Genomic DNA, 24,526 nt, shown 5'->3' with positions numbered 1-24,526 from the left:
CCTTTTTCAGATGAGGAAGCTCAGAATGGTTAAGAAACTTACCACTGGTTTTTAGCTTTTGGATTTTAGGTATCAGGATTAGAATCCAGGTTTGTCTGAGAGCAGAGCTGATAACCTTTAGCGACATTTTGGCTCTCTGTATCCCCAGCATTTTATAAAGAGATATTTCAGTTTTTCTCATTTTTCTTGGCCTCTAGCAACACAGACATTAGTCTCTGACTACAGCTTCCTTCATTTCAAGAAGCATTTACTGACAGTTAAAAATCTTGTGTGTCTGTATTATCCCTTGCTTTGCATAGATCATTTTCCTATCACCCCAACCTCTCTTCAGAAAAAAATACACGTATTTGGGGAAATGATTATCTCTCTTGGCAAGTCCTCCATACTCTTACAGATTTTTAAAGTTGCTTCAGATTAAAATGAGGTTAATACAACCTCTTTGATTAATGTCTTTATCTTTTACAAAGATAAAACCTTAGGGAGGAGAAGTAACTTACACGGGGTCATAGAGCAAGTTAATAAAGTCAGGGTGAGAACCCATGTCTGACACATGGGCTAGTATTATTCTGAAATACTTAACACTTGAAATTTTACTGGTATCAGGGGAATTTATGTAACATAAGCTAATAAATTTTTTTCATGGAAAAGAAATCAGTGGGTGTACTTACAGCTTTGCCATCGGTGTATCAAAGTGGATTCCTAGATCCCATACATGTGTTAGTAAACTGTAGAAATTTCCCCTAGTCTTAGAGTTCAGAAGTTTTCAGCACGAAATTCCTAACAGCTCACCTCACTTTTTTTGCCAGAAATAAGGCACAGTCACTCTCTCCAGACTCAGACCTTCTATAGTAGTGGAATCCTTCTCTCTCCAAATTTATTCTTCAGCAGTGCAGTTGAAGGACACCCACTTTTCCCCTTTGGCTTTGTCAACGCTTTGTGTTAAAAGGGCAGGATATTTAAAAGTTGAAGTCACTGACTTGCAAAATGAAAAACGATTTCAAAAGTATGTTGCTGTTTATACCACCTCACTTAGAGCAGTGTTAACACTGAGGTAGCTGCTGATTTTTATGTAGTTCTTACCAAGAAATTAAAAGAATATAATTGACCCAGCATCAGGATATGACAGAGGACTTCAAAATCCCCAGAAAGCTTTTTTTATGTATATCCACACACGGTCTCTTGGGAGGTGGGAAGGAATTATTGTTCCCATTTTTATATATGGATAAACAGAGGCAACTGTGGCATAAAATGTCACCATGTAGGGAATCTAGGTGAAGGATAGGTGGGAATTTTTTCCCCAGTTTTATTGGGATATAGTTGTGAAAGAACAATGTGTAAGTTTAAGGTGTACAATATGTAGATTTGTTACATTTATAAATGGCAAAATGATTCCCTCCAAAGTATGAGCGACCACGTCCCTCCTGTCACATGGTTATTCTTTCTTGTGGCGCAAACATGTGAGCTCTACTCTCTTGGCAACACTCAGGCGTATGACACAGTATCATTAATCATAATCCCATGCTGTCTGTTGGACCCCCATCTTATAAATCTTGTAACTTGAAGTTTGGAGTCTTTGACCAAATCTCCCACTGCCCAGCCCCTGGTCACCAAGCTGTAGTCTGTCATTCTGAGTTTGTCTTCTTTATTTTAGATCCTGCACAGAAGTGAGATCATAGGATATTTATCTTTCCCTGTCTGCCTAAGTCACTTAGCATTATACCCTCAGGGTCCATCTCCAAGTTGTTGCAGATGGCAGGATCTCCTTTTTTGTTGTGGCTGAATAATAGTCCTGTGTGTGTGTGTGTGTGTGTGTGTGTGTGCGTGCGCACACTACATCTTCTTTGTCCTTTCCTCCGTTGATAGACATTTAGGTTGTTTCCAGATCTTGGCTCTTGTGAGTAATGCTGCAGTGAACATGGGAGTGCAAATATATCTACCAGAGCCCGATTCAATTTCTTTGGATATATACCCAGTAGTGGGGTTGCTGGATCATATGGTAGTTCTATTTTTAATTTTTTAAAGGAACTTTCATACGGTTTCCTGTAGTGACTGTACCAATTTGCATTCACACCAAGAGTGCACTAGGGTTTATGTAGGAATTCTTTATACTAAGTTTGCAATATTTTTATGGAAGTCTGAAATGATGTCAAAATGAAAATAAAAATATTAATAAAGCAGAGAATAGCAATGGTTAGTAAAAGAAATAAGCAGTAAGATCTGCTTTCCAATATTTAATTCCAATAATTAATAATTAATTAATTATTTTTGATCTCTGAGGATACAGCCGTCTCTGCTGTTAAATCTATAAATCCCATCAGTGAAGAAACTGAGAACACTCTAATGTTGAACGGTCCCTCTCCCGTTTCTCCGTAGGCGCAGTGACCCTGCAGGCCGACCTCACTCTTGGCATTTAACCAAATTTGGCGAGAACCAACCAGATGCCAGCATGATGCAGATAACTCCAGGCACGATTGGCACTCCTTGGCCCGAGAGATACCATTCCAGGTAAGTGGCCCCAGTTGGGACTTGGGGCTTTTCTTCTTTCTGAGGTCTTGTTCCCAAAAAAGGACATTTTCTTCTGTTTCGAGAATGTTTTCTTACACTCACCTCGATTCCTAAGCCTCTCTACCCATCTCCTTCCTCATCCTCTTAAAACTCCTACTGTATACCAGTATCTTCATATCCTGCTCTAGACCGGCACAAAGGGAGGCCGTCTGAGTCAAGTTCAGGGTCTGCCCATTCTCAGACATTTCTCAATTACACATGGGAACACTACTAGAAAAGCTGATGAGTTTTTCCCCTCGGGGCTTACTGTCCTTCTTGGCCAACTATGTATCTGCTTTTTATAGGATCATCTTATTCGCGTATTTGGATTCCCCACTTGTTTTTACCCTTCTGCTAGGCCGGTCCCCCAACTTAGCTCCAACCCTGAATTCACACACTTGGGCCTTCTCAGTGTGCACGTTATCTCATATGGTAGGACACGCCTCCATCTACAGCTGTAAAACAGATCCAGTCTTCTTAACCCCATTGTACAGAACAGGAAATCGAAGCTTGGAGAGACTAATTTGTCCAAGGTCACACAACCAATCAGGACCTGAGTCCAGACTCAAGTCCAAGTCAGGGGTCAGAGCCATGGCATAAAACTAACTACTAGTTATACTTCCTCTGTTTCCCTGTTTTATCAGTCAAGGTTCAGTCAGAAAAAGGCAAGGCCACCGCCAGTGTCCTGGGAAAAGGGACTGACAGTCATAATCAGACCTGACACCGCTGAGTGGCACTAGGGAGACGGAAGCCAAACTTGACTACTAGACATATGAAAGTACTCAGTCAGGACCCCCTACATTTACTATAAATTCAGAATCTATGCGAGTTAGAATCCACTTTCTGATGCTAGGCAGTTAGACTGTGTTGCTTCGGGCTTCTTGGAAGTGCTTATAGAACGGTGATGGCAGGGAGTGCAGTGCCAAGGGGATATGGGTCCTGCATGCAAATGAGAAGCAAGTGCTGATGGGCCAGGTGGGGGAGGGGCAGGACTTCTGGAAGGATTACTTAACTAACAGATGGTGCCTCCACATCTGGCAAGGCCAGGATTCAGAACCCTTAACACTCACGTCCAGTCAAATCAAGGGCCAATTCCTAGACTTGTCACTGATGGACGTGGTTCCTGACATATCGGGATAGGCTTCAGGCCACCCAAAGAATTTCCTGGTGACCCTCCTTGTTCCAGACACCCCTCTCCCTTGCCCGTATCCCTTCTAAGAACGCTGAAAGGATGTATTCTCGCCATCTGAGCTCAGAGAACAGGCCCCCCAGCCGGGTGCCCCCTGTACCCAGGCACAGCGCTTTCGCTCTCTGGGCCTTTGGAAGGTGAGATGTAACTCGTGGTGCGAAGGGAAGAAAGCACAGTGAGAAGGCACTTGCGCTTGGATCCCAACTTCACCACCTGCTAGATGAGCTTGATCAAGTCATTTCACCTCTTTGATCTTGTTTCTCTTGCCTGTAGGATGAAATTAATAGTATGTATCCCATTGGGTCCTAGTGAGGATTAAGCAAAACACGTAACACATTTAGTGCGGTTCCTGGAACATAATAAGCACTCAGTAATTCCAACAATGACAATAATCAGGCTGAAGACTTACAGAGGCACAGTGAAACCTGAGAGTAAATTCCAAAGCTAATGGAATAAACCAGCATGCACAGAAAATGCCATTGTGTATTCGCAGACCTAAAGAGTGGGACCCTGTAGACCCTCCCAATGCCTCGCCTTCCCGGGAGGCCCCAAATCTGGCCATACTGTAACCTGAAACACACGGACAGAGTTAGGACGACTACAGTCAGTGCTCAGAAAAGCTGCTTACGGTGTGAGCTCTGAGAGAGTTGGGCCCCAGAATTGTGGGGCTCTGAAGTCTGCGTGTCTACACCTCCCGTGTCCTCCTCCCCGTCCCAACCTCCACGGGGGTTTAGGCAGCAGGGTCCATCACTGTGCCTTCTAATGCAAGCTTCAGGACAGATCCCCTGACCGTCTGCACAAAGGAGTGTGGGGTACGAGGCTAGAGGTGAGCTCGCATTACCCACAGCTCTACAGACCTGCGGATTCTCTTCTTCTCCAGCACAGGTCACGCTGCAGTCTGTTCGGGCCACAGCTCTGGCGTGCAGTGCTGGCAGACGCCTCACCCCAATCTGTGCCCTGCTCAGAGGGCCTGGCGTTGGCGGCTCTTGGTGGAGACGCACTCCAGGCGCCTTTCCAAGGAGTACAGTGACATCCAGCGGTGTGGTGTGCCAAATCAGCTGGCTGGCATCCATCTGATGCCTTCCTTTAGCTCTAGAAGCCCAGTCTCCGCTCTGAGCTTACGGATCTGTTTCTCACCGAGAAGCAGGAGCATCAGGGAGCTTAGGGGAGAGGGAAGCACAAGACAAGGGACTTTAACTGCCTGCAAGCTGGCTTAGGTCTGGATTTCACCGAACCTGTATTTCAGCGGCTTGCTGTCAGACCCGGCTCACGATCTCTTCGCCGTCCTGCAGAACTCTCGCACAGCGGTCCTCGGTATTAAAGTCCTGCAGACGAAATCTGGAAAAGCCAAGTAATCCATGCCCCTCCAGGGAGGCTGAAATAACAGTATCAAAATGCGGAAGAATCAGTACTACCTCTCGGGTGATTTCTGGCTGCTGGGGGTATAATGCTGAACAAGACATCAAAAGCCCCCACCCTGTAATATTTGCGGACCACGGTCTGTTCCACACATTAATCATCCACCAGATGCTCCTTGGAAAAAAGTTCCTGGGACCAAATTAATTTAGAATACACTATTTTCCTTTTGGAACATCACATGAACAATAGTTTATTAAAGACTAAGAAGTCTTATAGCAAATAGAATTAATTCATTTAGCCCGGCATTTTCCAAACATCAGATCATCTCAGGAATTCACGTTCTAGGAGTGCACTTTAGAAAATGTTTTCATACACTTGTTTTGTGCTCTTTGCTGAGTTTTAAGTATTTAGAAAATACACATAAACACACAAAAGAAAGAGTAATATTACAAGAATTATAAGTAATATTATTAAGAATTCGTGGATCAACCACAGAAGTAACAGCTTGTCATATCTGCTTCAGCTCTTAAGCGTTACAGACACAACTGAAGTCTCTCATATAATGAAAGGGATGGCGGGTGATGGCAGTAGTGGTGAGTGTTGTGGAGGAAAGAAGCAGAGTAACAAGGGACAAGGATGGTGGGGGGCTCTTTAGAAGCTCCTTCGTTCCAGGAAGTCTCCCAAGCAGAGACTTGAGCAAAGTAGAAGTGAACCTGGTAAAGAGCATACCATGTGGCGGCAACAGTGCGTGCAAAGGCCCTGAGACACTGGAAAATCTTTCATGGGTTTGTCACAGGAAGGAGGCCATTATACTGGAGGGCAGTGAGCTGGAGGAGACCAGGAGAAGTGAGGCTGGCCAGACCACGATCAGGAGCCCGTCACACTTTCCTTGATAGTAAGGCCATCTCTGTGTGGGCTGGGACTGTCGCAGGGACCGAAGACCACATCCCAAGTTCTTCTTCCTCACTCATTCCAAGTGCCATCTTGGAAGCAGGAGTGGCAAAGATAATCAAAATGGCCACTTCCAGAAAGTGGTGCGAGAACTCTGTGGAGGGTGATGTCAGCACCCCGCTCAGTCCTACTCCTCACTCAGGTCAGGAGCGGGGATCCCAAGGGACAGAGCCCACCTCGAGTACCATCCTCCCATGGTACGTTCCACCTGAGGATCGGTGGGTTAGTTTTCCTTTAGCCACAGGATGGAACCGCAGAACCCTTGTTCTGCCTAAAGACGTTCCACCAGTGAGTTCGTATTTCTAGAATCATCTACGTTTGGGGATGTTAGTGATAACACTTCTTCCCACTCAGTAGTGAGTTTCAGTTACTCTGTTTATTTGCTTTGACTTTTTCTGTCCCTAAGTAGATTTGACTTATCCTTTCCAGCGAACCATTCTGCTCAAATTCTCAGCCATTGGGAGGGGGTTAAGGAGTGCCTACCGCTGGCATGTAGCTGGCGAGCAGAACAGCCATGATGGGATACACGGCTTCCATTTCCACTGGAAGCATCTGAATCTTCTGTTAGAGGAGATAATGAGAAGTGTAAGTGGGTCATACAAGATTATCCTCACTGAGCTGTCATGTACATTTTTAACACAGTCTCTTCGTTTGAAGGGGGACTGGGAAGGGAGGGGGAAGGGGGTAGAATCTGGCAGTGACATATGCCACACCATTGAGTGCCAGGACTACTGTGTCTAATGTGGCTGCTCCTTCCTTTCTCCTTTGAATTTATACCTGTCCCTCCTGAAGCAGGATGCTCCATTCAGTAAATGGACGTCGTCTAAAAAAAAAAAAAGAAGAAGAATTACATTCTTGAAGTGAATTGCTGAAAATGTAGTCTTCCTTGAATTCCAGTGCCAGTTTTGAGTTAGAATATGGTCCTTCCAGTCTCCTGTCATAGACCCTGGATTTAGTCCAACCATAAATCATTAACCTATACTTAGCCAATAAGGTACCATATAAACTTAAATAAGGTCTAGAAATACATAGCCACGTGAGTTTTAATAGTGTCTAAATGCCTTTTCATTTAAAAATACGAAAACTTGGGCGCTTGGGTGGCTCAGTGGGTTAATAAGCCTCTGCCTTTGGCTCAGGTCACGATCCCAGGGTCCTGGGATTGAGCCCTACATTGGGCTCTCTGCTCGGCAGGGAGCCTGCTTCCTCCTCTCTCTCTGCCTGCCTCTCTGCCTACTTGTGATCTCTGTCTGTCAAATAAATTAAACATATATATATATTTAAAATAAAATAAAATACTCCTTTAAAAAATAAAAATTAAAAAAAATACAAAAACTTAGCAAAAGGTTTTAGTGTTTACTCTTTTGTAGAGAATGCTGAGTCACAAACCTTTGAACAGTTTTGAGATTGTTTGATTTTGAACCACTTGTTCCTTTTTATACGCCCTCACTCACCCCACATGCTGGGTGAAATATGTTTTAACGTTTGTAATTGAAGGTAATTTTAAGTAATTTTGTTTTGAGGCAACTCTCTGGGGGTATGCTGTGTCAAGACTGAGTCATTCCCCTTCCCCTAGCAGGCTCTGAAAATCACGTAGAGGACTGTGTAAAGGAGAAGGTCTTACCTTTCTAAGTGGTTTTTTTTTTTAAGATTTCATTTATTTATTTGACAGAGATCACAAGTAGGCAGAGAGAGAGAGGGAGAGAGGAGGAGGAAGCAGGCTCCCAGCAGAGCAGAGAGCCCCATGTGGAGCTCAATCCTAGGACCCTGGGATCATGACCTGAGCCGAAGGCAGAGGCTTTAACCCACTGAGCCACCCAGGTGCCTTTTTTTTTTTTTTTTAAGATTTTACTTATTTATTTGTCAAAGTGTTTGAAGGAGGCTTTGCTCAGGCTTTGGGAAGTCAGCCAAAGGTGCTGGGACTCCTGTAATTAAGACTTTCTTATAAAGCTTCTCCCTCCTGTCAGCCTTCTCTGACTTTGTCATTTCTCTGAATTTCTCTCATTCAGCTTTGTGTTTAGCTTTCTCACTGTAAACAAATTGTCTCTAGTAGTTGAGATTCCAGGAAGATTGCCAGGTTATAGCCCTTCAATTCCGTAAAAAGGAAAGATACTAACTAAAAACATACACACGTGCACACGGCTCACGTGCCTGGTCTCTTCACGTGCCTGGTCTCTTACCAAGCTCTTCCCCTTCTTCCCACAAATAGCCCTAAGAGACACTAAACGGCGGCCTCTCTCACTCCTCCTCTTCCTCTCTTCTTTCCTCCCCCACCTCCCATTTCTTGGCACACACAGAATGTCACCGGTGGCATGTAGCAAATCACATCAGTGTGTTGCCTGTACCCAAAGGCCACGCGGCTTCCTCTGTGCCCCCCCGCCCCGCCCCTTGCAAGCCGGGGTGATTAATTCGAGGCATGTAGGTTACAGTGTTGAGCAATTACTCCAAGTGACAACACACACGGAGGCCGAGCAAGGCCCAAATATGGCCCTTTTCACCCACCCTTCCAAAACCCAAACATCTTGCCCAAGAGTACATTTATAAGCTGGGTCCTGTGCTTGTGCGCCTCCCAGATGGTAACAGGTCAGTGGCGCTGACTGCTCTGTGTCCCTTTCTTCCAGCTCTTCTACCAGTGACCTCTCCAACTTTGACCATGCTTATCTGAGGCCAAGCCCAGACCACTGCAGCTCCCAGGGGAGCATGGAGAGCCTGGAGCCCGGCGGGGGCTACCCACCCTGCCACCTTCTTTCCCCTGCCAAGTCCACCAGCAGCATCGACCAGCTCGGCCACCTCCACAGCAAGAGAGACTCCGCGTACAGCTCCTTCTCCACCAGTTCGAGCCTCCTGGAGTACCCGCCCGCTGGCCTCCCTAGCCGGGAGCGGTCGGGCTCCGTGGACGCCACTGCGGCTCGCGGTGGCCTCCTGGAAGGGATGCGGCAGGCAGACATTCGCTATGTCAAGACGGTCTACGACCCCCGGAGGGGGGTGTCAGCTGAGTACGAGGTGAACTCTTCAGCTCTGCTTCTCCAAGGTAGGGAGGCGCGGGCGTCCGCGGACGGTCGGGGCTGCGACAAATGGCATCACGTTCCCCGGGGCAAGGGAGCGGCCCCCCCACCCCGGAGCCAGCCGTGCCCCAGCGCCCCGGAGACGGGCACCGCCAACCTGCCTCCTAAGGGGGGCGCACCCCTGCCCCCGGCTCGCAGCGACAGTTACGCAGCCTTTCGGCAGCGAGAACGGCCCAGCTCTTGGTCCAGCCTTGATCAGAAGCGGTTCTGCCGGCCCCAGGCAAGCCCCGCGGGGCCCCTGAAGTCCCCCTTCCTGGAGGAGCAGCTGCGTCCCGTGCCAGAGCGGAGTCCAGAGAGCAGCCCCCCTGCGCAGCCCAAGCACAGTTACGCCCCGAAGGCACAGCCCGGCCAGCCTCTGCTGCCCACCGGCGTCTACCCCGTGCCTTCTCCGGAGCCGCACTTTGCCCAGGTGCCGCGGCCCTCGGCCAGCGGCGGCGGCTCCCTCTACCCGGCGCTGGCCAAGGAGAGCGGGTGCGCGGCTCCTCCCGGGGCCTGCGACAGGATGGCCCCCCTCGACCAGAATGGGAACCACGACGCGTCTAACAGGCCTGGGTTTGCCTTCTACCAGCCTCTAGAACACAATTTCGTGGCCCCAGTAGAGAGGAGACCTGAAACTTCCACCAAATATGTCCCCTACAAAGTCCACTTTCCTTCAGTACCTGAAAACGAGGAGGAGGTCACCCCGGAGAGGCCAGTCACTCCTCTCGGAGGCGACGGCCAGCATCCTGGCGAGAGAAGGATCGCTCACAGCAGCAAACCATCTTCTAATTTCCACAGCCTCAGATGCCCTCAGGCCTGGCACGTGGGTGAAGACCAGAGACCTGCCCGGCCCCCAGAGCCCTGGGAGGCTGATGTCCATGAAGACCACAGCGCCAGCCTGCCGCGGGGGCTGGAGAGGGACAGCCTCCGTCCGAGTCCATCCAGCAACTTTGGCAGGACCCAGTCAGCCTTTTCCTCTCTCCAGAACATTCCTGAGAGTCTAAGAAGGCAAAGCAGCTTGGAGCTAGGAGGAGGAGCCCGGGTCGGCTACCTGGAGGGCTGGTCTACCTCTGTGGTCAACAGCAAGGCAGAAGACTCCGGAAGGAGAGCTGTCCCTGAGCACAGGAGCCATCTGGACAGGCCGGTGTCCTGCCCGAGGCCTGAGACCAGACCCAATGCGGTGGCCTCTTTCCCCGGTGCAGGCCCGAGGTGTGAGGACCCCCCGCCCCACCTGCAGCCCTGCGGTCTGGGCAGGCGGCTCAGCTCCGGGGGCACCTGTGCCCCGCAGGGCTCTCAGCACGGGAGACCCCCCTGCTCGGTGCTGGAGAAGGTTTCCCAGATCGAGCAGCGCGAGCACAGCGGCCCGAGAGTCCCCGGCGTGAGCGGCTCTAGCTACGGCCACAGCAGGACGCTCGCGACTCCCAGTGCTTTTGGGCATGACTTTGAGGAGACGAAAGGCCGTGTCCGTCTGTCTGACTCCGCCGACCCCACGGGCAACGGGGAGCAGCACTCCAGACCCCACGAGCCGAAGCCGGGCGAGGCCTCCGGGCAGCCGCACGGGCAGCCGCGGCGGAGGGGCGCGGAGGGCGGCCGGGGCCCCCGGCCCGCAGGCGGCGAGCCCCAGCGCCGGGACCCCGCCCTGCCCCGCAGCCAGAGCACCTGTCAGCTTCGCAGCGAGGCGGGGAGGGAGCCCGGCTGGCCCGACCCGAGGCCCGGCAGCCCCGAGTGGCCGGCGCCGGACGCCCCCTTCAGCCGCGCCTACCGGAACAGCATCAAGGACGCGCAGTGCCGGGTCCTGGGGGCCACCTCGTTCCGGCGCCGCGACCTCGAGCTGGGGACCCCCGCCGCGTCGAGACCCTGGCGCCCGCGGCCCGCCTCGGCGCACGTGGGGCTGCGGAGCCCGGAGGCGGCGGCCTCCCCGCACACCCCTCGGGAGCGGCACAGCGTGACCCCGGCCGAGGGCGACCCCGCCCGCCCCGCCGCCCCCGCCGCCCGGAGGGGGCCGCGCCGGCGCCTGACGCTGGAGCAGAAGAAGCGCTCCTACTCGGAGCCCGAGAAGATGAACGAGGTGGGCGTCGCGGAGGAGGCGGCGCCGGCGCGGCTGAGCTCTCGGCGGCCGGGGCTGCGCCTCCCCGAGAGCTCCGTGGCCGACGGGCGCCGCATGTTCGAGCTCGACGGCAGGGCCTGCTCCACGCTCTGCCTGTCCGGCCCCGAGCTGAAGCAGTTCCAGCAGAGCGCCCTGGCCGACTACGTGCAGCGCAAGACCGGCCAGCGGCCCCCCTGCGCCGCGGGCTGCGGCCTCCAGGAGCCGGGGCCGCCGCGGGAGCGCACCCAGGGCGCCCACGCGCAGCCCGGCCTCGCCCCGGCCGCCAGCCTCTGCTCGCTGCGGGAGCCCGCGCCGCAGCCCCGCAGGGAGGCCGGCCCCCTGCCGGCCACGGAGCGGGGGGCCGAGGGGGACACAGCGCGGGCCCCCCGTGACCGCAGCGGCTCCTTCGCTGGGGGCCGCCTCCCCGGGGAGCGGCGACGCGGGGACCAAGCCCCGAGGGAGCAGCTCGGCGAAGCGAGTCACTATGGACAGAAGGGCGCCCAGAGGGTGGACAGGACCCCTGGGGAGCCCTTCTCGTGGGGAGCCGCGGCCAAGAGGGCTGGGAAGTCCATGTCTGCGGAGGACCTGCTGGAGCGCTCCGACAGCCTGGCCGTGCCTGTCCACGTGAGATCGCGGTCCTCTCCCACCGCGGACCAGCGCCAGGTACGTGCGGCCTCCGCGGGCCTCCCCTCTCCCCCCACCTCTCCCCGCTTTAACCTTCTGGCCACAGACAAAAGGGTAGCATTTGTTTCCTTGGAGTGATGTCTTTCTTCATGCCCTGATACCCTTAGGGAGATACAGACCCGTAGATACATAGAGTCGTAAAGATAGCTTGTATAGATCCACGTATCTTACATAGAGACGCACATACATATAGAAGCCCGTGTGTGTACGCGTGTACACTTCATCTCAGTGCAAGAATGCATGGTTAGGAAAATTAGGGATTACCTTTTTTGCTGGTTCGGTTTTTTTTACATTCATGGAATAGATGCGGCATCTCAATATTTTAAAGATTTTAGCTTTGCATCCTCTGTTTCCAGCTTTTGCATTTGCAAAACATGAATTATTGACTCTAATAGTTACTGGCTGCGGAACCCCTGGCCGGCGGCTCAGTCTGCTTCACGTTTGTTATCTGACTAACCCTCACAATGTCAGGTCGTCTGTTGCCCACATTAAACCTGGGTCTCTCCGACTCCCATCTGAATTCTTGGAGTAACCATTTTGGTGAGCTAGGAGAATCACAGACTTTCAAATTCTCACATAAAAGGATTTTCTAATAAAGATTTTGAACTATTCGAAGATTATGGGGTGCTTTCCGCTGGAGAGTTCAGCAAAGCTAGCAGTAGAACCTGAGCACTGTCAGGACTCGAGTAATCGCCCTAATTCGTAGTCCCTCCTCGTTGCAAGTGCACTGCAGATCACGGGAGCTGTAAGGTTCCCTTCCCACCTCAGAAGGTATTAGGAATCCACATCCAGGTTAGCGCAGAGACCACACTCCACTGTCGCGTCTCCCATTCTGTTTCCCCCAGCAGAGCAGTCGGTCATTTAGCAAGCGTGTGTAGAACGTGTGTTGTATGAAAAGCCCTGTCCTGCACAGCTGGGGGAACCACAGAAGGAAGTAAGGCTCACGCCTTTCTGGGGTCCACAACCGAGGGAGGAAGATGAGGAACTTCTATATAAATGACTCAGGACCAGCGAGTACTTTGGAGCAATGATAGATAATGCACTCTGGGAGGGGAGAGGGATTAATTCTAACTGAGGGGAACTAAGGGCTTCTCTTGAAGGACATGGTATTTGAGCCAGGCTGTGAAGGATGGGCAGGATGTGGACAAAAGATTGGGGGTTGTGTGTGGGAGGCATTAGTTGGTAGAAACAGCTTCCAAGAAGGAAAGATTCAGACATTACTGCCTGAGACCTTTTTTGCTGCGCTGCTTCTGAAACAAAATACAGTACCCATCTAGATATGTTCTGATCCAAAATACCCAGAAATATTTTCTCCCCAGTATAAATGCACAAAAAACTGTATGGAAGCCATCCTCCATAAGCTTTCATTAACCATTTTGCTCCCGTGAGAATGAAGCACAAAGCTAATTTCTGCTCCGCATCCCACCACCTAAAATACCGCACACCCACGTCAGCTAGCTTGATGGCACTCCGGTAGCATAACAACCCAAGCATTTTCTCAGTTTTTCTTCCCATGTTCTCTAAAGAAAATAGAAATGTTTAGGTGAAAGCGAAATCATTTTTTGCTATTTATTTCTTACTCTATTTCATTATCTCCCTTGGGGAATTAGTTGGATGGCTGTGACTGTTCCTCCGCTTTCTTCCCAAATATGTCTCAAGTCTGGTAAACTAGGAAATAATGCCAAAACATAGGTGGTGTAGAGAAATGATGAAATTCCTCCAACTCCCAGCTGGATGTGTCCTTTGAAAAACTTTTTTAGAGAAGTACAGAACCTTATTTACGTTCTCTTCAATAAAGAGAGTACGATATTAAATGCTTAATTTGGGGTCTCTGAAGCCAGAAGGGGAAAATATTTCAAAATGAAATATGTTACCACTGCTGCTTTGCTTCTACAAACTCTGAAAACAGATGACCAGCCCCCAGATTGTAATTGTGCCAGGACTGGGCTCTTGAGTTTCCTTCTCCCACTCTCCCACCCAGCAACCAGACTTTGCCTGCCCCAAGACCTGGGCCACGGCAAGGTCCTCTCCTTGCCTCTGCATACAGCCATCCTCTACAGCCATCCTATTTTTAGAACTAGTTAAAAATAAAAATAAAACAAAATAAAACTAGGCTCTACACAATTACTGTGGATATTATTTCAGGATATTGTTTTTCTATGTGCATGAATTCAAGACTTTACCATTATTATTAAGCTTTAATGAAGGTAGTCAATAAGAATTTGTCTCACCCCAGCTTTAGAGAACTCTGCAAAAACTGTCTGCCTACTAAGTTAAAGCCAAAATATGGAGCCTTTTTTGGGGGCTGGCTCATTCCATGGCACAAATGCCCGTCGCTCCTGCCAGCCAGATGCTATTAGAGCAGGATGTTATAAGCTTTTGACAAAGATTCTGTTCCTTTTCAGAAGTCCATTAATGAGATAGTTTCTGACCCAAAACAAGTTTAGCAGGGAAGTCAGCTCCTTGTTGATACAAACTGATCATTCCTGTACCTGGACAACCACAGAAGGCTGCCTCCACTCGGAACCGAGACCTGCTGAGACCCTCCGCAGGCCTGGGCCTCCCCTTGGCCACCGATGGTCCTCTCTGAAACACGCAGCCTCTTACCACTCCTCTGTTAATTCTTCTTCATTTGAAAAGCGTAATTGTAGAACTAATGGATATTATTGATAGAGCTGAAGGACACATCAAATTCTTGCCGACTTTCTGCTTTCTATAAAACTTCAGAAAGCTTAACCTTTTTAAAATGGGTGGGCCCCGCGCAACTGCCAGATAATACCCACATATGTCTGCTTTGGAGGTGGAAATTCACACCTATTCATTGCATAGACTTAGAATCCTGCAAAGGCTATAAAAAGAAGCCTTTGGAGAAAGAAGATTCCTGGCTGGGAGTTGTTTTTTTCCAGATGCTGAGTTAGAGGTTTCTCTAGCTCTCACTATTATTTACAGAGCCCTCGGTTCCTGATATATAAGATAGTCACCATGTGATGGTGTGACAGTCCTTTAATTGCTGAGGAAATTGCTTAGTTCATCCCACATGTTGGATATATGCCCAATTCTGTAGAATGCTGCTTGGAAGTCATTCTAGCACCCCTCAGGAAGAAGCTGTTCAAACTGTGCATACACAGAATCACCTTTCCATGAAATGTGAAGTTACAAATAGCTAATAATAATAGTAAATGTTTACTAAGTATGTATCAGTCATTGTTCTTCGTGTTTTATAAGCAGAAAAATAATCCTCACATGTATGCAAAGAAGTAGATACTGGTGTCTCTGTGTTTCAGTTAAAGGATCTGAGACACAGAAAGGGTGAGAAATTTGCCCAAGGTAGTGGGAGCGAGGTTTTTGACCCCCTGCTGTCTGACTCCAGATTCTGCGAGTCACTATACCAGGCTCCCTCCTTGAATAAAAAAAGACTGGGGATGGGAGGAGGCAGGAGTTAAATATCTATCTGAAAACTTCAAGCCAATGAATTGATTTCATTTTAACATTTATTGATTACTGTCATTCCCATTTAAATAAAATTTTAAGATTTCTCAAATGGATTCCTAATTCATTTTAGCAGATACTTGGAAACTGATATCCACAGTAGGCGAATACTACTGTCTTCGTATTTCCCTGGCCACAGAGATAGCAAGCTATCTAACTCCGAACCCGAAGCAAGAGTAAGCATCGGGATTCGATAGACTTCAGGTTTATAATAAAGTCTTAAATTTGCTATGCCTAATGAAGTCTAAGAACGGGGTATTTTTAAATCAGTCACCAGAAGTCAGATAACTGACAAACACAAACAGACATTTACCCAAGTGTCTATTGGAATAACGCTAACCCTCGTATTTCTCCCATAGCCATTGATGTAAGTACTTTATTTTCTATAAACTGGTAAGAAGTATAAAGTCTTCTCTGGCAATGAATTTATGCCCACATCAGTGCAAGTAAATGCAGCACAAATTGATCTCCTTGGGCTTGTGCTATATTGGACTTCTGTCCAAATGATACTGTAATTGATAGATTTAGAGAGGTCTCTTAATGGCCTATTAGTGGGTCTGACCTGTGCACAGCCATGTAAGTATCAACTTAAGATTGATATTCTGGGGGTCAACTCATGTGACTGCAGAAGTTAAACTCATTCTCATACTGAAATTCAATGGAAATAAGAAAATGGGAAAATATATTTAATTGTTAGTGGGCAAGGAGCTCAAAGGGGATCTAGAAGCATTCTCACTTAATTGCACATTTTTGTCAAGAGGGGGTGAACAGGGAAAAGATTTTAAAGGACGGTAAGGTTTCGTGGAGAACAGGAATTCCCATTCCCTAGGGTGACATTTGAGCAAATCGGAGAAACATGGAACTTCTTTTTCTCAAACCATTCAAGGCTGGTTGCATCCAGGCCAGCCTCCACTCACTTGTTAAGATTCCAAGGAAAGATGTTGGGCTTGAAGCCATCCTGGTTTGAACGCTGGTTCCTCGACTCGAACTGTGGGTTACGGAGCAGCAGTTACCTCCCCTCTCCTCACTGTTGTAGACTGAACCACAGAGGGATTGTTAGGTGCCCGATACAATTCCACGCACATAGTTTGGGGATTTTAAGGTACTTTGCAGTGGCTGGCACTCAGTAAATGCAATAAGGCATAGCTGCAGTCGACAATATTTACGTGTTTGTTTTTCCTGCAGGCCTACTACCACCTGTGGTGCCTTTTTTTTTTTTTTTTTTTGCCTTTTAGTACTTTTACCACTGACTGGGAGGAAAAAAAAAAAAAGGTAGAAAGTTAGTAGCCCTTTGGACAGATTAATGGTGAAGTAAGTTGCTAACACTTAAGTGTAGGGATCATATGGATTTAATTTCTGTTACCTGTAAATAATTGAAAATTAAATGTATTATCAGTAGCAACATCATTGTTTTCATCCGGACCTGTTCACATGGGCCAAATATTGTACTATCAAAAACTCATCAAAAAAAACAAAAACACCTCACCTACCACGCTTTCAGGAAACCAACCTGCACCCTTATTAAAAGCAAATAGAAGTAATGACTACCCCTGAAAAGTTGCCAAAGTTACTGCTACATTACATGTGGGTGAAATGTGTTTTTTTTCCTGAGAAGAATATACTTCAACCTGATTACAAGCCAGATTCATATCTCTTCTCTCATTATAACTGAGAACATTTGAGATTTTTGCTAAATTTAATAAACTATCCTTTTGTTGTCATATCCCATGTTTCCCTATCGCTGTTTCAAAAGTTTGGTCCTTTGAAATAATTTTCATCACTCTATTTCGCGTGCGGGGTCATTTTGAACCCTGGGGGTGACTGTCATCAGACTTCTGCTTAGAACGTGTCTTTGGGAGGAGAGGCCCCTGGGGAGACAGACTGAGGCCCAAACCCTAGGCCTGCCACTTGTGGCCTTGGGAAGGGCAACGGCTTTGGGCCTGTCTCCTCCTCAGTGCCCTGGGGTTAACAGTACTTCCTGGGGCCTTGGGGGTGAAGCGGACAGTATGCGACAGTGCCGCGTTGATGTCCGACACTAGTAGGCCTCCGATAAACGTTCTTTCTCCTTTCTACTGTCACCCTCTTGGTAAATTTAAATGCCTGTTTGTTGGTAGTAACGCTGTGCCTTTCTTGTGTTTCAAGGATGTGGTTTTGGGGGAAAACAACAGCTTTGGTCTCATGAAGGATCCGTGTTATTCGGCTGCCCCTGGGTCCAGGTATGTCCGTGTGTTTAGGAGGCTCTCTGCTTGTGAATGCCGTACTTTCGTGTTTCTCCTCCGCTCTACCAGGAAGGGAAATGTGACATTACGATGTTCCACAGTATTGTGCATTGCCTTTTCAGTTTGTCTAGGCCATAGGAAACTTTAAAATTTTTCCTTTATAGATGACTTTCTCTAAAAATGATACTTACTTGGAATAGGTTTTGAATGTGCACTTTGAATGAGGCAGTAGTTGACTTCAAGTAAGTTTAGCCTTAGAAAAGTTCACGGAGCAAACGCTGAGGCCCTCACAACTGGGACCGTGTGGGGCTCTTTTCCGGCTCAGCGCAGAGGATCAGGTGCTGTGACTAGAGCACAGAGAAGTATGGGCGTCTCGTGAACAGCCTCACAGAGCAAGACAAACGTATCAGAAGCTCATGAGGTAAAAAATAAAGCTCCCAAATCATAATTTTTAGGCCCTTAGGGATAGGAAATAGGAAAGGTAGTTTAAAACTGCCATCAAGGGGCGCCTGGGTGGCTCAGTCGGTTAAGTGTCTGCCTTCAGCTCAGGTCATGATCTCAGGGTCCTGGGATCAAGTCCCGCATCCGGCTCCCTGCTCAGTGGGAAGCCTGCTTCCCCCTCTCCCTCTGCCCTTCCCCTCCCACTCATGCCCTCTCACTCTTAAAAAAAAAAAAAAAAAGCTCACGTGTTGTCAGAAAGTGGGTACTAAGTTACCTTCTGTACTAGCAGACTATGTGCTTTTCCTCCCAGAGTTGTGCCTCAAGTAAAGAAAGTATTCAAGGTGAGACTCAGAACTTTGGGTAGCTTCAGTGCATTGCTTAAAAGCTAGAGACAAGGGAAAACGAACAGTGACCTAGAGCACTGCCAAAAGGGAATCATCTGAAGTCAAAGGTGAAACTCAACCACAAAAATCAAACACCTCAATGACGGAAAGAACTTGAGTAGACAGTTCTCCAGAGATGAAAAAAAAAAAAAAAAACTAGCCAACAAACATATACATAACAGGTTAGTCATTAAAACAGATTCCACTTATTCCGTGTCCTATTAGAGGACGTTGAGTGTAAAAATCGCTTATATCCTCGTCTGAACAATTGGGCAGAGATACTGCTCGTTCAACAGACATTTACTGACAGGGTGCTTTGTACCAGGTCCTGAGGATACCAAAATGAGTATGGGAGGAGAGCACCCAGCACATCTCCTGCCTTTGGGTTTTCAGTTCATCCGTTTGGGAACCCACCAGGAAGGACAGAGCAGCCAGTCTTAAATACTGAGAGGTTCTCGGTGAAGAAACCACCTCTAAGTGAAAAGGATACTTCAGGGGAAAGGCAGAGTCGCGTCTGAGAGAGACGGGCCCTTTACCATCTGCATTTATGATACAGAAACAACATCACGAGAAGAGCTAATTTGGTTCTTTGCAGTCTTTCCCTTCCATATGCTGCGTTATCCTGGCCTGGCGTGTGGGCGGGTTTATGGCAGGACTGTGCTGGGGCTCTGCCTGGGGACTGAGCCACAGCTCCCTGAGGACTCGGTCTGTAAGATGAAAAGTTCCATCTGCTCTCCAGATGCATGGGCATCCCGAGAGCTCCAAATGTGCAATTTTCAAACAAGGGTGGGTTTGCTGGAGATTGATTTTATTAACTCTTGCGCGGCAGCAGGCAGTGCTGCGGATTTCTGTTTTGTTTTCCCTTTAGGACATAATAACCAAAGCATTAGAAATTGTTGGGTTTGTCCTCAGAGCCGAGGTAGAGGACAGGTGTTTAAATCACCATGTACCCTATTTGCTCATTATGATCGACCTTTCTCTACAGAGATAATTGCTTATTAGCTCCTTCGGTGAGACTCTCCCCCTCCTTCTTACTTTCCATTCTAAAAAATGAAAACGCTAGGAGACTAAAGGAAAATGGTAAATAAAACCTCCACATTCGGCAGCCCACACAGATGCTTTCCCAACAGACCTCTCCCATGGGCATCCCACTGGGAGAAACTAAGGCAGCACTCTTTTTCCCAAAGGAGTCCTAAAAAGGCCTGAAGAAATGTACCTGTTTCCTTTTATATCCTGAGGCCTGCCCTGCAAAGCTGCCGGATGCGGGATATGTGTGCGGGGGGTGGGCGTGGGGGAGCAGCGAGAGAGCTAATCGTGGGAAATGCCTTGTGGCCCCAAGTCTGCCATTTGACATTTTCCTGTAGGAGTTTATGCCTGTCTGGCGTTTTTTTAAAAACTCCGCTCTTTGTACAAGCAGTCGAAGGGACAGTGCGCAGCTTCTCTGGGGTCCTTTTCCCTAAATGCTTTCCCATCTCTGTCATGTCTCTGGATTCAGTATTTGCCCCTTTCTTCTGAGCCGTAACCCCAGTTCTGTGTCCCGCTCCGTACCCCCGGGTCTGTGTCCCGCTCCGTAACCCCAGTTCTGTGTCCCGCTCCGTAACCCCGGGTCTGTGTCCTCCAGGTCGCTCGGTTGCTCAGAAAGAGGCGGTGAGGACATGCCGTTGCTCAGACACCATCCTAGCCCTCGCTGGGGTGGTCCAGGCTACAGAGCCGTTGGCGGAGCCTCTGTTCCCAGCAAATGTCCTGGAGCCCTGGACCCACAGAGGCAGGCTAGCAGAACAACGCCTTGCCCTGGTCTGCTGCCCACAGGAGTGCCGGGGCATCTCACAGACACCAGGGCTGCACCCCTGACCCCACTCGGCTCAGCTCTGCCGTCCCCTGTTCCCTTGAGCTCGCAGGCTGCCGCCGATCAGCCGGCTGGAAGGGACGGTCAGGCAGGGCAACAGCTTCTCCTGCCCCACACCCTGGCAGTGACCCACAGGAGCAATGGTCACAGCCTGGTGCAGCCTGCCCGTCCCAGAGGCCACGAGCCCGACAGCCCAGAGCACGGAACAGAAGAGGCAACGAGGAGGCGGGTCTCACACCCTCCGTGGCCCGCCCCGCCTCGCGTGAAGTGGGCCCCCGCGGCCAGGGAGGACGGCCTCCCCGAGGCCTCTCCCTCACCTGAGTGTGCAAGCCCGCAGCGCTACAAAGCACAGCAGGCCCCTCCGAGCTCGGGCAGCGGCCCTGACGACACGCCGCTCGGAACCCCAAGCACTCCGGGGAGGATCTCCCTCCGGATATCGGAGTCCGCCCTGCAGGCCTCCCCACCACCCCGGGAGGACTACGATGACGACGTGTTTGTGAAGGACTCAGACCCCAGTGCCGCCTCCTGCCCCACGTTTGAGCTGCCCCCACCCCCGCCGCCTCCACGGAGCCAGGACACCCCAGCAGATAGCTTGGACGACTTTCCCCCACCTCCTCCCCAAGCTGTGTGCGCGGTGGCACCGGGCAGTGAGGCTCACAAGGGGCCCCGTCCCAGGTAAGCGGGCGACTCCGTGCAGGGCGAGACCCCACGGAGCCCGGAAAGGGCTCATCTGGTAAGAGATTGTCACCCTGCAGCCTCCCCACACCCTCCTCCCGCTGGCCACAGAAGCGGCCTGGTGTGGGGACTGTATAGACTCGAGTGATGAAACCGGCAGAACGGGGTCATTCGTGTACTTTGGTTGGTCGCTGCCTTACTAGCCAGTTCCTAGCGCGGGGAACGGCGGAAGTGAGTTCGATAAGTGAGCACCAGCGGCCGAAGGGCAGCGTTCGTTTCTGAGGGCATGATAAGTTCCAAGGGTGCAATATCTCTCTTCCCTGCTTGAGCTCCTGATCGGTTAAAGAGGCAGAGGAGGAAGACAGAGAAAACAGGAATGTCACTTTTATTACTGATAGAGCCGATACTGGAAAGCACGGCTTCTCTGTGGGTGTCTGTGGGCCTCCTGACGTCGAGCCCTAAAACAGGTTCACCTGCCCATCCTCAGGCCGTGCTAGAAACACACGGGGTGTGTGTGTGAGAGGGAGAGAGAATGGAGGGAGAGGGAAGCGTAGAATAGTCTAGAGGCAGCCTCAGTCCAAAGAAAAAGAGGTTGGACTACAGACAGGCTGTGGTCAGCTTTCTTTCCAGAGTCGCTCCATGTCCATTGGAGAGGACAAAGAACAGAACTAAAAGTCAGTTATGTTCAGGGAAAATCTTGTGGAAGCCAAGAGAATGGGTGGTAGCTCTTCCGAACTAATGCTCCCTGGGACAAGTGATCTCCAAGCCCCAGAAGAACACTTTGCCTCGGTGGCACCTCCCTCTAGACACCACGGGAGGGATGTAGCACCACTGCCCTCTGTTCCCCGGGACCTTTCAGAAAGCTCTGGAATCTCACTGCAACATCCACCACAACTGAATTCCCACTAGATCCCTCCCCCTTAAAAAGTCACGCAGCTTCCCTGTGACCAGCGCTGGGCTGAGGAGGATGCCTTTTAGGAACCCTACAGTTTGGGGGATGATAACCTCAGAGCCTGACTACCTTGTCCTTCCATTCCTCACATGAGAAGCAACAGCCCTGAGACTTCCTGCCTCTCTGCTGACTCCTCTTTTACCTTCTCTGTTTTAATATCCCCAGCAGCTCCAACAAATTCGCCGAGGTGACCGTTGCCAAGGAAAGGTCCATTCCCAGTACAGTCCATTCGGCTGGCCCTCAGGCACCGGCTTCCGGATCCCAAACTTCTGTCAAGGGTTCAGAGGCCAATGAGACCAGCCCCCCTTCCAGCACAGGTGCTCTGCCCCAGCTTGATGGGGCTCTTGGCAAGCAGCCAAGCCCTGGGCAGCCAGCTCCCATCAACAACCCCGTCTGTGGGACTCAAGGTTTAGAAAAAAATGTCAGTTCTGGCTCTCACAAGTCCTCAGAAGACATCCGAACAGAAGTTCTGGCCAAGGAAATTGTCCACCAAGACAAATCTCTGGCAGACATTTTGGATCCAGACTCCAGAATGAAGACAACTATGGACCTAATGGAAGGTTTGTTTCCCCGAGATGTTAACTTGCTGAAAGAGAACAGCACAAAGAGAAAGGCCACGCAGAGAACTGTCACCTGCTCAGGATATGAAGGCAAGAGGTAAGTCCCTGGGAATGCCTGCAGAGACTGAGTTTGAAACTCCTTCCACGGGGGTGGTGGTAAGTCTAGGACAACTTACGTGATGTTTTCCTGCCTCCAGAGGCTCAGACCCGAGAGTGACACTCCATCGCAGCCTTAGAATGGCTCTGAGGAGTGGGACGTGGGACAGACCGACCATGAGTTACCAGGCACTTGCCCTACAACAAAAATAGCAGTAGTGCTGATAACTGCCATTAATACTGTTAATAGTGCTCAGTTCTTCATGTCGGTCATTGTGTTGATGTTTCGTGTGAGCATTATTGATTCAGTCTTCAACAAGAACCTCCTGACGTGGCTCCCAGTTTTATCTCCCTTTTACAAGTGAGGAAACTAGAGCACAGGAAATGAAGACCGTGACCCACCGAGGTCCTAGAACACGTGAGTGGCGGCCTCTGGATTTGAACTGGGCACCATGACCGTGCCCGCTCTCTTAACGACTTTGCAGTGTCCCCAGCTCGGTGAACAAGCAACTGTCCGTTCTCGGTCAAGGTCATCTTAATAGACAGCCCCACAGGGGTCTGTGCTGAGGGGCAGGGGAAGGGGTGAGCACGTCAGAGACCTCCTCCAGGCAGAGGTGAGCACAGACTGTGGGAAGAATGAAGCTTGGACAAATGGGCTCGTTAACTACACTGGCAGCCACATTCCGAGAGTTAGCCGGGATGTTCACTTCGTCCTGAAAACCCAGGAGGACCGGAACGTGGGCGCGCTGTTACGGCTGGCTCCGGCCGGGAGCCTCTGCTCCTGCAGTGCCCGGAGCGCGTGATTACTGCGGCGCGATGCGTCCCAGCACCCCGCCACCGGGGTCTGTGTTTGTCATTCTTTTGATTTCTCCTGGGTTATTGCAATATTTTCTTGCATATTTGATTTCCTTCAAGGCCAACTTGGGAAAGGTTTAAAGTGGTTTTTGTTTTCTTTTTAATCTTCAATGAAAGCTATGTGGATTGAGGGACCGGAACTCCATAGTTAGTGGCTTCTAGACCAAATAAAAACAGCCTTTCATATAAATTTGATCTTGCCTTTCAGAAATTTCCAACCGGTCCTAACTAAATTACTGGCAAGAGTACTATGCTTTGACTTGCGGGACGGGGAGGTAGAGTTAGGGAGTCCTTACGAGCTCTCGGGTAGCTGGTTGGAGCCTCTTCTAGTCCGAGGCCTGAACTGTCCCTCTGTCCATCCCACGCTTCAGACTTGGCAGAAACTGATGGAGGTGAAGTGACTTATCCTGGATCATGTGTTCGGCAAACGCTTACTGAGTACCTCCAACGTGCCAGCCAGTCCGCTGGCCTCCATGAGGGACCCAAGCACGAGGCTCTGTGGGTGTGCCGGTCCCTTACCTATGCGTGTCTGTAGCAGATCAACGTCAGGACCTGCCATCCGTTCTGTTTTCTGACCTCTTACTGTAGAAAGGCCAAAGTAACTTACAGATACATCCTCAGCTGAGCATTTCCTAGCATCATCTCGAGAGCTCGCGTTCTCAATGTCGAAGTGAACGGAAAAGTCACCTAACTTGCAGCCCTGAGACCAGCGGGAGGAATTTCAAGAGGGTGGCCTGCGCCCTCTTCTGGTGGGAAGGACCATTGTCCTGGTGTGTGTGCGACTCGCAAGACAGCCTTCGGGAGGGTTAGTTAGTTAAATGCTCGAGAAGCCGATTTGTTCTGCAATGAGTATATCTGGGTGGAAAAGCGTACCAGAAGAGCTTTTCCAGTTTTTTCAGTTAAGTGAATTAAATGTTGCTTAGAACATTTAACACGAAACCATATTGCTTAGAAGAATAGTCCTAGCAAGCCGGAGACTAGTAAAAATGACTTTCTTTGGTGGCTCTTTATGCCACAGCAAAATGTTGGCCTAGATACTAAGTCACCAGATTGAAGTACCTCAGCAAGAGAGCCTAACCCGCTCCCGTGCGCCATTTACTCAGCTGGTCGCACCTGACTTAACCCGGAGAGACAGCTTGGTTATAGTACAGCACAG

At 49.8% G+C, this 24,526-nt stretch overlaps 1 protein-coding gene across 1 annotated transcript in view; it reads left to right on the top strand.

The window, feature by feature from the left end:
* Positions 1 to 24,526, top strand: part of SHROOM3 (shroom family member 3) — a 183,867-nt gene that overhangs the window by 145,218 nt on the left and 14,123 nt on the right. The window contains exons 3-7 of the mRNA XM_032836578.1: positions 2,374 to 2,505; positions 8,662 to 11,833; positions 17,486 to 17,559; positions 20,008 to 20,907; positions 22,028 to 22,516. Coding sequence (XP_032692469.1) covers positions 2,447 to 2,505; positions 8,662 to 11,833; positions 17,486 to 17,559; positions 20,008 to 20,907; positions 22,028 to 22,516 — 4,694 coding nt within the window. The 5' untranslated portion in view covers positions 2,374 to 2,446. The remainder of the gene's footprint in view (positions 1 to 2,373; positions 2,506 to 8,661; positions 11,834 to 17,485; positions 17,560 to 20,007; positions 20,908 to 22,027; positions 22,517 to 24,526) is intronic.

Source organism: Lontra canadensis, unplaced genomic scaffold, assembly GCF_010015895.1.
Source record: "Lontra canadensis isolate GAN:19392208 unplaced genomic scaffold, GSC_riverotter_1.0 scaffold1, whole genome shotgun sequence".
In the NCBI taxonomy this organism is placed as follows: domain Eukaryota; kingdom Metazoa; phylum Chordata; class Mammalia; order Carnivora; family Mustelidae; genus Lontra; species Lontra canadensis.
This window is presented reverse-complemented; position numbering and strand designations above follow the sequence as displayed.